The 10568-nt window shown below is 40.0% G+C and overlaps 1 protein-coding gene across 1 annotated transcript; it reads left to right on the top strand.

Moving 5' to 3' along the window:
- Positions 1-311: 311 nt before the first annotated feature.
- LOC119649771 (putative glycerol kinase 5) lies at positions 312-7804 on the top strand. The gene is made up of 9 exons (XM_038052071.1): positions 312-600; positions 5804-5897; positions 5959-6218; positions 6286-6398; positions 6452-6578; positions 6637-7068; positions 7128-7291; positions 7358-7491; positions 7562-7804. The coding sequence occupies exons 1-9, from the start codon at positions 496-498 to the stop codon at positions 7714-7716; spliced, it is 1584 nt and encodes a 527-aa protein (XP_037907999.1). The 5' UTR covers positions 312-495; the 3' UTR covers positions 7717-7804.
- Positions 7805-10568: the final 2764 nt, after the last annotated feature.

Raw genomic sequence — 10568 nt, 5'->3', positions numbered from 1 at the left:
GTACGAAAGGACTGTTAAGACTTTTTTATAATCCTCTTACTTTATAATTAATAAAGAGAACATTTAAAAATGATAATATAATAATCGTTTCCACAACAATCCATATTGGATCAGGGCCTTGAAGTGTATTAAAGCCTTCATTCAAGGCCAATATTTAACTCCGATAATAATATCGTTTGCTCGTTTTTACTGTAATCTATTAAAATCCAAGATCACTAGCACAGACTCGAACCTGATTTATGTATTTACGATATTTCGCGTGGTGTGGCATTCGTTGCCATGGTAGCGTTTGCATGACAGAAAATATCTGTAAATAGTGGTGGGAATTGTTGCTATCTGATAACAGCTCTTCAGCTAGTCGACATGTACTTTGATAAGTGCGTTTCACTAGAATATGTGCACAACGCCTAAGGCCCCTGGGTAGTAGCTTTCTCAGTGGAACTTGAGTGTGACCGAAGTTGAAAGTGATGACCGGTGAACTTTGATACGTGCAAAATGGGAAGTGATAAATACATTGCGTCCCTTGATGTTGGGACAACAACGATTCGTTGTTTTATATTCGATACAGATTTGAAGATCAGAGGAGCCGCTACTGAAAGGGTAAGATTTGCTGGAGGTTTCCCAATAGTTGTCTTCATCATTTTCTTCCACCTTTGATCTTAGAAAGTAGTGAAAGTTTTGCGCGGGCGATGTGCAATGTGGATAGAATAATGAACCTAAATAATAAAATACTTTGTGTTGAGATGTCGCAACTTGTTAAATTGGCTTCCCTTCCCTTCCCTCCCATTGAAATCTGTTCATTATTGCAAAATTGTGGGTCTCAGCTAGTGTTGTCGTAAGCGAACAATTCACTTAAAAAGGCGCCATAAAGGTACTATTACTGAATGAGTCCCAATAGTAAATTTATCTCTGTGGACGTACTTAAGAAAGGTGAAATTTACCAAATTTAATAAACCATTACGTGATTACAATGAAATTTTCATGATTTTATCATTTCAAATTGTTATTGAGTTTCCTTGATTAGGATTATAATCATGTAAGCATTATCATAACTGCGTAATCTTGTGGTGATATTCAATGCAATTGAGTATTTGTATATGGTATGTATGTAATTATGATCAGGTAAGTTATCAGAATCTAGTTGTGAGCCGTTATCTACACATTTTTCTTGATTCATAGACCTAACTCGATAACAAACTTGGTGAAGGTCGAATTTTCATTTCCACCCCCAAGGAAGGAAGGCAAGGCCTCTAGTCTGCAATTTCGATGAAAATTCGCAGCAGTCTTAGCTTATAATCAGAATGAAAGCTTTAATGGTATTTCCTTTTTGGTTGGATGTTCTTAGCAGATATTGAACTCCCCCAAATGAAGGTTGCTTGCGAACGTTACAGCTCCATCTCTCAAGAAAGAATATATCTAGTCAGCTGCATATAGCCGTTGTGACTTACATTTGGGACCTTTCGTTTCAGTACGGTGAGACGAGTATGGTGTATGAAACGTTATATGATAACGGCTTCACCTCTGCCCTAGTGCGCTCAAAGTGGCTAGAAGCTGGTGTTTGCTCCTGTTAGTGGATGTATACTGGCCTTTCAAAATTGCGTCCTCTATCTTTGAAATCAAAGAGAGAAGAGCAGACTTACAGGACTTTCCACGTTGGTAAGCGTGTTGGCTTTCATTTAGTGGGTGCGACTTTACCACCTTCTCTCGCTCAACCAGTCTCTCCAGACATTTCAGCGAAAATGATGTTAAGCTGATTTGGCTGAAGTTCTTTGGATTCGAATAGTCATCTTTCCCAGGCTTAGGTATGAAGACCACCTCAACCTTCTGCCCAGGGGAAGGCACGTAGCCATGCCACGCGCTAGTATAGCAGGTGTCGCCTTTCCATTGATAACAACCACTCTCGCAGTGTCGCAATTCCCCTTCCAACACCTTCGTGTTGAAAGGTTCAAGTCAGTAGATCTGCAAAATCTTTGTTATAATTTTCCTGCTCGCTTTCGAGGTTTGGAGATCCAAATTTGAAATTCCGATTTCAGTCAAGTTACGGTAACGGAAGGGAAATTTATCGTTGCAGCTGCCCGGGTCCGCTTTGGCGTGCTAGATGGCAGGGGAAGTTCTGTGGATAGGGAATAGATGTTCAGTCGCGAACAGAAAAAAGAGGGAATCTCCGGTGAGTCGAGTGAAGTTGCGTCGGGAATTGAGAAAAAAGTCTCTGTAAAGGGTAGAACTTTGCTTAAGGAGTGCTCCAAAACTTTGGAATATAGTCCCATTGGCAAATTGATGTGTGAAATAGCCGTTTCCAAGGCCAGAAGGCGAGTTCGTTCGGCGAGGAGTCGGCTCATTGGTGAACAGCTCGAGCCATGTTGTCGGAAGAAGTCGGGGATGATAGAGCGGCCATGCCACAGAAAGAGCTGTGGGCAGGTCGGTTTTGTATAGAGTGTTTCAATATTGTGTAATTCAATGGGAAAGGACTGATTATGAAATATGCATTATCTCCAAAGGCAAATAGTGCTTGAGTTTCTGAAACCAAAACGAGTTGACTAGACTTGTTAGCACTGATGAAGGGAACAAGTGGTTTCCGAAATATCGGTATTTGCAAGAATAAATATCTACACCAACGAAAAAGAAACAACAAGTTTTTTATTATTTCAGATAATTAATCGGTAGAAACAACGCATAATTACACTCAGACAAAACGAGTTGTTGAAAAGATTATAAACCCAGCAGAAATTATGTCATCCAACAAACATAATCAAAGAATGCCTCACAAAATCGATTCAAAAAACTTTTACAAAAACAAAGAGAAAAAACGTTATCCTTTGAAAAATGCGTATAAATGTTGAAATTAAATTTGGAAAGGATATGATAAATTCAAATATTAGTTTTATATGAATCGATCGGAAAATCATAGTTTATTCTGTTGCCAATGTTGATTATAGTATTAGGCTAGTTGACATATAAAGAGATAAATGAATTTGAATATTAAATTTAATCATGCATTGGCCTAAGTTTCTTTTGCTTTAATCCTGCCTAGGAAGGTGTCACTCCTTTCAAGTAATTAGAGTTCTTCCCACTTCATTGGAAGCGGCAGGGGGCGAACGTTTAGGTTGGGGTGGCCTACCACAGGGCCAACATGTCATCTGGCCCCCCATGAAGAGGAAAAGAAGATGGGGCCACCCGTCGCATAGATGCCTGAATCGGCTGGTCCTTCCTCGTCCATCCCGCAGGCGTTAAGTTTTATGTGATTTAGTTTCCTTCCTTATTAAGCCTTTTCGCAGTTTAACTTCTTTTACGAAGAAATTTTCGGTTTTATCAATCCGCCTCGCGACTACGTGTCTTTATTAGAGTAGTTTACCCAGAGTGGGTTTAGTTTTTTTTGCTATTGAGTCAAGGCACGTGATAAAATCTCTGACAGGGAGATAGTATTTGAAAACCAAGAGCCCCGGCCCTCAACTCGCTAAACTGCTAGCATTCGGGTTAGCTCAAGCACGTGCCATACGGTTTCATATATTATCTCGCACCAACGGTGTTCACGACTGGGAAACTTGTTAGGAGGAGTTTGGTTGGTTGACAGCTTTGGCGACCGTGTGGGTGCCAAAGTGATATAACGCCTGATTCTCATCGTAACACCTTTTAAGGAAATGTGTTTCATTGACGAATCTCATCTTTGGCAAGTGTAACCATGGGTTTAATAAATAGAATCCGAAAAAATGCAGATTATCTTTCAATCACAAATAAAGGAGGTCAACAACCAATTGTTTATAAAGGTAATGAAAGAACAATTTTGCGTAAACGCTCTATCAATTCAGACTTAAATATGACCATATCAGCTGAAAAAAAATCTACGAACACTACGAGACGTTTGTTTACAGGGAAGAGCTAAAATCAAAAACCCTTGTTATTAACAAGGCATAAGAAAGGACGTCTAGATTTCGCAAGAAAGTACTCGAAGTGGACTGAAGAGGTTTGAGGCAAGGTGATATTGTCGAATGAGTCCAAAATTAATTGTTTGGAATCGAATGGTCACGAGTGGGTGTGGAAAACTTCTAGTGAGGAATTACAGCCATGGCATGAAAAACCAAAATTTGGTTGAAGGTTCATAATGGTATGAGAATGTATGATGGCCAGAGGGGTTTGAACGCTTCGCAGAAACATCGGAATGAGGGTTGTATTTTAATATTATATTAATATTTTGAGAGCCGACTCGTAGAATATGCGGAAAATTTTAATGTGAATAACCATACTACCAAAGCAATAAAAGCATTGTTTAAAAATAATATTACAATTCTTGAGTAGTCTCAACAGTCTCCAGACCACTACCTTATAAAACACCTACGTGGGCTTTGAATAGGTCGATTATTGGAGAGACGAGAAATAAGGAAGAGCTGTGGGCAAAAATGTATCCTGCATGGCATCACATTTCAAGAAATGTGTGCAGGTATCTTCTTGATGGTATGCTAGAAAGAATTAAGGCTGTACTGGACGCAAAAGTGGATATAGAAGATATTGATGGCGAATAAACTGCCAAATGGTTAAAGTCACGAAACCGATCAAGCTAGTTTTTGATAATTTCATCTAATTTCTTGTTTCTGGATGATAATCATATGCAGTATAAGTTAGTTAATGCTTATGTTTAAAGAAGTAAATAAGCGATTGTTCCAAAAACCAATATGGAAAAATTAATCCCTGCCAATGTTGCATAAATGATGCGTGATCGGTTTTGAAAGTAACTCTATATATTATGGACGAACCTGTTGGTGCTACCATCGGCAAAAGCAACACTACGAAATGGAGGAATACCCACTAATGAAGGCGGGAAGAGTACGATGACCCATCCGACTGAAAATCTTCATATTGTGGATATTTATTTTCAGTGCGGTTCTGTTTGCCACTTTATCCAAATCCAGAGTCATTTGTGCAAGGTGTAAGACGGTGTGAAAGCAAGTAGGTGTCATTAGCGTATGTTTGAAGAGAACGTAATGGTCTGTTGAATCCCTCGTCGTCTTTCGGACAAGGTCATCGATGACGAGAAGGAATAGTAATAGCGACACAATGCACTCCTATCGGACTTCCTTTTGGACTTAAAATTCCACCTCGATACCGCATGTCATGTGTGAGTGAATGCAATGGAATCCACTATCATCAAATATTTTTTTATGCTATCCTCAACCCTCAATTTCTGTTTAAAGCCTGAACGTACGAGCATTCTATCGATAGAGCTTTTTATCAACCGTTTTGAAGATGGTCACAAATCACCACCAATTTTTTTGATAAGTTAAAAAACCGGGGGGGGGGGGGGGGTTTGGGGGGCAACTGACCAAACACAAAGAGGGATCAGAAATTGAAGAAGCTGGGACGGATGGCAGACGAAAATCAGGTCTCAGAAGAGAGACAGAAGCAATAGTGTAGGATAAAGAAAAGTCAAGCCTGGAAGAGGAAGGTGGAAGGGAGGATTTCCCTAATATAACACGGCTTTGGTGATACGGCTGGTAGTACAGAAGAAAGTCGCTAGAGAGATGGCAACGATTTCTGACAAGCAACGAACATTTAAAAGTGCTTGAGGTAGGATCACGTAGTCATGTTTTATTTACTGCGTATGATAAGTTTTCTTAGTGAATAAGATCTTTGCTGTTATATCAATTGTTGTCTGTTACTTGTTGTTGTGTTGAATTTTTTGAAGTGAAATCGGATTTATTGAGATCGATATTTCCTTTTCATTTGATCAGCTTTTCTGTTTGATCTGTAAGACTTCAACATTTATATTTTAATTTTCCTTTTTATTATCATTAGTTAATTGCTTTGCTAGGTTCACTTGCTCAACCCGCAGCCAGGATACTTCGAAATAGATCCCACTGATCTCTGGGAATCAATAGTAGTTGCAATAACTAATGCCATAAGAGGTGCATGTGCTTTTGTTAGATAGTTCTCTAGTTTTCCCTTAGTAATTCTTATCGTTTATAGAAGCTAGACTTACGGCCGCAGATATTACGTGCCTCGGAATTTCAACTCAGCGCTGTTCATTCATAACATGGGACAAAGATACCGAAGAATATTTCCATAATTTTATAACATGGAAGGACTTGCGTGCCGATTCCCTTGTGAAGCAATGGAATTCGAGCATTCGGCTCAGACTATTGAATAGTGCGGCGTACGTCTTGTACCTTATCACAAGAAGTAAACGATTTTTAGCGGGCGCCCTTTTAAAGTTGATGAATGGTCAGGTAGGCTTCCTCAAATATGTACATTTCTTTAAGTATTTTCAAATGCATTGTGCACGATCGGGTTCAGATTACCTTGCGGTTACTGTGGCAAATGAAAAACAATGAGAAACTGAAAAGTGCAATAGAACGCAAAACGGCTCTTTGTGGAACTTTAGACTCATGGCTTCTGTACAAACTCAGGTGAGGTTTTATTAAATGTGAATGTGTTTTATACTAAAATCCATATTTTCCAGAAAGGTCCGGGGTTCGAAGGAAGCGGTAGAACATATAAGCGATATTACATCGTGCACGGCGACGGGATTGTATGATCCATTTACACTGGGCTGGGCAGGATGGGCGCTGAATATGTTTTCTATAAATGTAGGCAAATACTTTCACAAATTCCCAAGAAAATTAACACGATGTCGATTTTTTGTAGCCAGAAATTTTGCCGCGAGTAGTAGAAAGTAATTACAACTTTGGTTATGTGCACGAATCAATCTTTGGAGCACGAATTAGGATAACTTGCTCGATGAGTGATCAGTCTTGCTCTCTATGGGGATCGAATTGCTTCGCTGATGGCGATATAAAAATGACACTTGGCACAGGATCCTTTATGAATGTGTACACAAATAAATATTGTCATGCTTCGGTGCATGGGCTTTATCCTTTAGTAGCGTGGCAGTTTAGACGAAATGGAGTGAATGATACAGTTTTTTGTATTGAGGGGTCGGTGAATGACACCGGTTCGATGATAAATTGGGCAATCAATTTTGGACTTTTTGATGACCCGGCAAGATCATCCAGTATTGCTGAATCCGTTCCCGATTCAGACGGTGTCTACTTTATACCTGCTTTCAGTGGACTTGGAGTACGTAAGAGATGAACATGTGAAAAGATAAATTTCACTACAAACGATTATTTTCACAGCCTCCAATAAACGATATACAGGCTGGTACTGGGTTTATCGGACTGCGATCATCTACGAGACAACCACATCTAGTTCGGGCTCTACTCGAAAGCATCGCCTTTCGCATAGCTCAATTGTTCTACTGTACATCATCGGAAACTAATTACAAATTCTCTCGCATCAAGTAAGTGTGGTCTTATCACAATGAAAGGTTCATCACATACAATATTGTTTCTCATCTTAATTACAGAGTCGATGGTGGAGTATCTAAAAACGACTTTCTATGTCAAACTCTAGCGGATATTACAGGAGTAAGAGTGGAACGCAGCAAATTTTCAGAATCAAGTGCCTTGGGAGCTGCATTCGTTGCAGGCTTGAATGCAAGTAAGTTGCGAAAAGTAATTTCTCACATATTGAAAGTCTAATGTTCGGTTTTTCGTTTTGGTAAAATTAGATATTTGGCCATCACAAACGCATCTAGAAAAATTCTATAGTATCGATAAAGTGTTTTTGCCAAGAGAAGAAATGAAATGTAAATATATGCAGCTTATTGGAGAATGGGAGCAGGCTGTGGAACGTTTTAAAAAGTGGTATGTTGGTGCTAAATAATGGATTTTTACTTTGTATTATAATTTGTTTCCAACTTTTCTGAAGCGTCTTAAGAAAAATCTTTTATATATTGTTCGCAATGATGCCTATTATAAAATAAATGAAAAAGTTTTTATTATAAATGTTGTTTCATATTCATTTTGCCTACAAACTATCATAATTAATATAAAGAAAATTCAAAGACCAGTTCCCTTTTACTTTGCTCAAAATTATGTTGCCTTCTTCAGTGCTAAGTAGTCAAACATTTGCTAATTATTAAATAATTTTTAGTAAAGTAAAAGGCACAAAGAGGCTCAAAAAACTCTAAAAAAGAGCATAAGGTTAGCCAAACCATTATCATGGAGACGTTTTTGCAAAGAGATCAACTCTCTTGAGCCAATAGAATGGGCATTTAACTCGTTCCATAGATACATGTCTGCAGGTTCGGATGGCACTATTCCTGCTCTAGTAATAAAGGGAATGGATGCCCTGAACCTACGCATTCGGAATATATACCGCGCTTGCTTAGCACACTCTTATATTCCAACCAGCTGGCGTGGTGTAAAGGTAATATTTATTCTCAAACCAGGGAAACCCACCTACACAGACGAAAAAGCTTCCGACTGATCAGTCTAACCTCCTTTCTGCTAAAAGGACTGGAAAAACTAGTAGACGGGTTTATATGGGATACATATATCTCTAAGTGGCCACTTCACTGTGGGTAATATGCCTACCAGAAAGGCAAATCTATGGAGATAGCACTCCATGAACTAACGAGAAAAATTGAGAAGACAATGTTCGATAATGTCATGAGCTAGTCATGGAAACTGGATTGAACACAGAGGTATTCTCGGCAAATCCGATTATGGAACTGGCTCAACCTCCTGGAAAAATGAGGATCATATTCCAGGCTGAGATATATGCCATTTTATTGGCAGCAGAAGAATGTTTCCGGCAAAAATGGTGGGGTCGGATCATTCGAATCTGTTCCGGCAGTCAGGCACCATTATCAGCACTAAACAGCAACGACATATCAAGCTAGTTGGTGTGGAGTTGTCATCAGATGCTGCTGAAATTTGGCTGACTGAACGAAAAATTCCTGATGTGGGTGCCAGGGCATTCAAATATCGCTGGTAATGAGGAAGTTGACCGACTGGCTCGCCAATATTCTGAATCAACAATGGTGGGATCAGAACCAGCTTTTGGCATCCAACCATCTACTGCCAAGTCTACTCTGAAGGGGGAAATGGCAACGATTCGCACGGCCGAATGGAGAAATTTGAATTTCTGGCGGCAGGCAAAAATCTTTGTGAACGAACCCGAGGCCACTAGAGCGGCATTTTTGTTGTCCATTAAGAAGTGGGACATGAAAACTCTAGTCGGGCTTTTAACGGGACACTGCTCCTTAAACTACCGCATGGAAAAAATCGGACTGTGGTCTCGGCCATATGCAGCCAATACAAGGAAGAAGAAAAAACGGCACCGCACTTCATATGCAGCTGCCCGGCCTCCTCAGACCTCAGACGAATATACCTTGGTAAGGTTTCCTTCAGCGAAGAGTCTGCGCATTCTCTGTCTCTGGGGGATGTTCTCAGATTCGCGAATGCTTGCGAACGCCGTCGGCGAGAGGCGATCTCCGGGGATAGTACAATGGACCTAGCAAAGGTCCGAGTGCTTGGAACTACGGCTCCCCACACTAAACTAACTAAACTAGTACATATTGTGGATTACATTTAAGAAAAAAAAATTAAAAAGGCGAGCCTACGGTTGTTTCTTAGGAGTGCCCTTTTTGGGAGTGGCTTGCTGTGGACACGAAAACTCGTTATTTTCTAGTTGTTGAATGTCAAAGTGCAAACTTTTAAAAAAATGCCGACGATTTACTTTTTGGAGGTCCAATTTTTTTTTTAATTTTGTTTGAAATGCGGTACGCGCATTTAAAGTTTCAAGTTTGTGTTTTTCATTTTTAATTAATTTATTTACTTACATCAAGTCGCCGATTAAAAGGCCAGGAAAGGAATATTGCTTCTGCAGACTCCAAAGCATCGGTTGGATGCTGCGAACAAGTCATTATACCTTGTTTGGTGGCTGCAATTACAAACACTATATACGACGATGAAGATTCAAAAGTGTAGACAATTACATTGGAGCAGCGACGTAACGCGTTATAAATAGTTATAACCTCGGAACTACTTATTGTTGGGATAAAGAATAAGCAGTAACAAATCTTCGACTTCCCCGATTCATCATGATCATCATCAACGGCGCAACAACCGGTATCCGGTCTAGGCCTGCCTTAATAAGGAACTCCAGACATCCCGGTTTTGCGCTGAGGTCCACCAATTCGATATCCCTAAAAACTGTCTGACGTCCTGACCTACGCCATCGCTCCATCTTAGGCAGGGTCTGCCTCGTCTTCTTTTTCTACCATAGATATTGCCCTTATAGACTTTCCGGGTGGGATCATCCTCATCCATATGGATTAAGTGACCCGCCCACCGTAACCTATTGACCCGAATTTTATCCACAACCTGACGGTCATGGTATCGCTCATAGATTTCGTCATTGTGTAGACTACGGAATCGTCCATCCTCATGTAGGGGGCCAAAAATTCTTCGGAGGATTCTTCTCTCGAACGCGGCCAAGAGTTGCTAGGAACCCAAGTTTCCGAGGAATACATGAGGACTGACAAGATCATAGTCTTGTACAGTAAGAGCTTTGACCCATATCGACGCATAAATTCGAGTTTTTTACGGAGGAAGAGCTTCAAATACTGCTCAGAATCGTCAACTTGTTGTTTTTGATCGATTGTGGGGTCGCGTGGAACCCATAGCTTCCAACTTTTCAACTCGTTCCTTTAATATCTTTAGAACCCC

Source organism: Hermetia illucens, chromosome 2 (assembly GCF_905115235.1).
Source record: "Hermetia illucens chromosome 2, iHerIll2.2.curated.20191125, whole genome shotgun sequence".
In the NCBI taxonomy this organism is placed as follows: domain Eukaryota; kingdom Metazoa; phylum Arthropoda; class Insecta; order Diptera; family Stratiomyidae; genus Hermetia; species Hermetia illucens.
The sequence above is the reverse complement of the archived record's forward strand: the minus strand, read 5'-3'. Positions and strand labels throughout refer to the sequence as shown.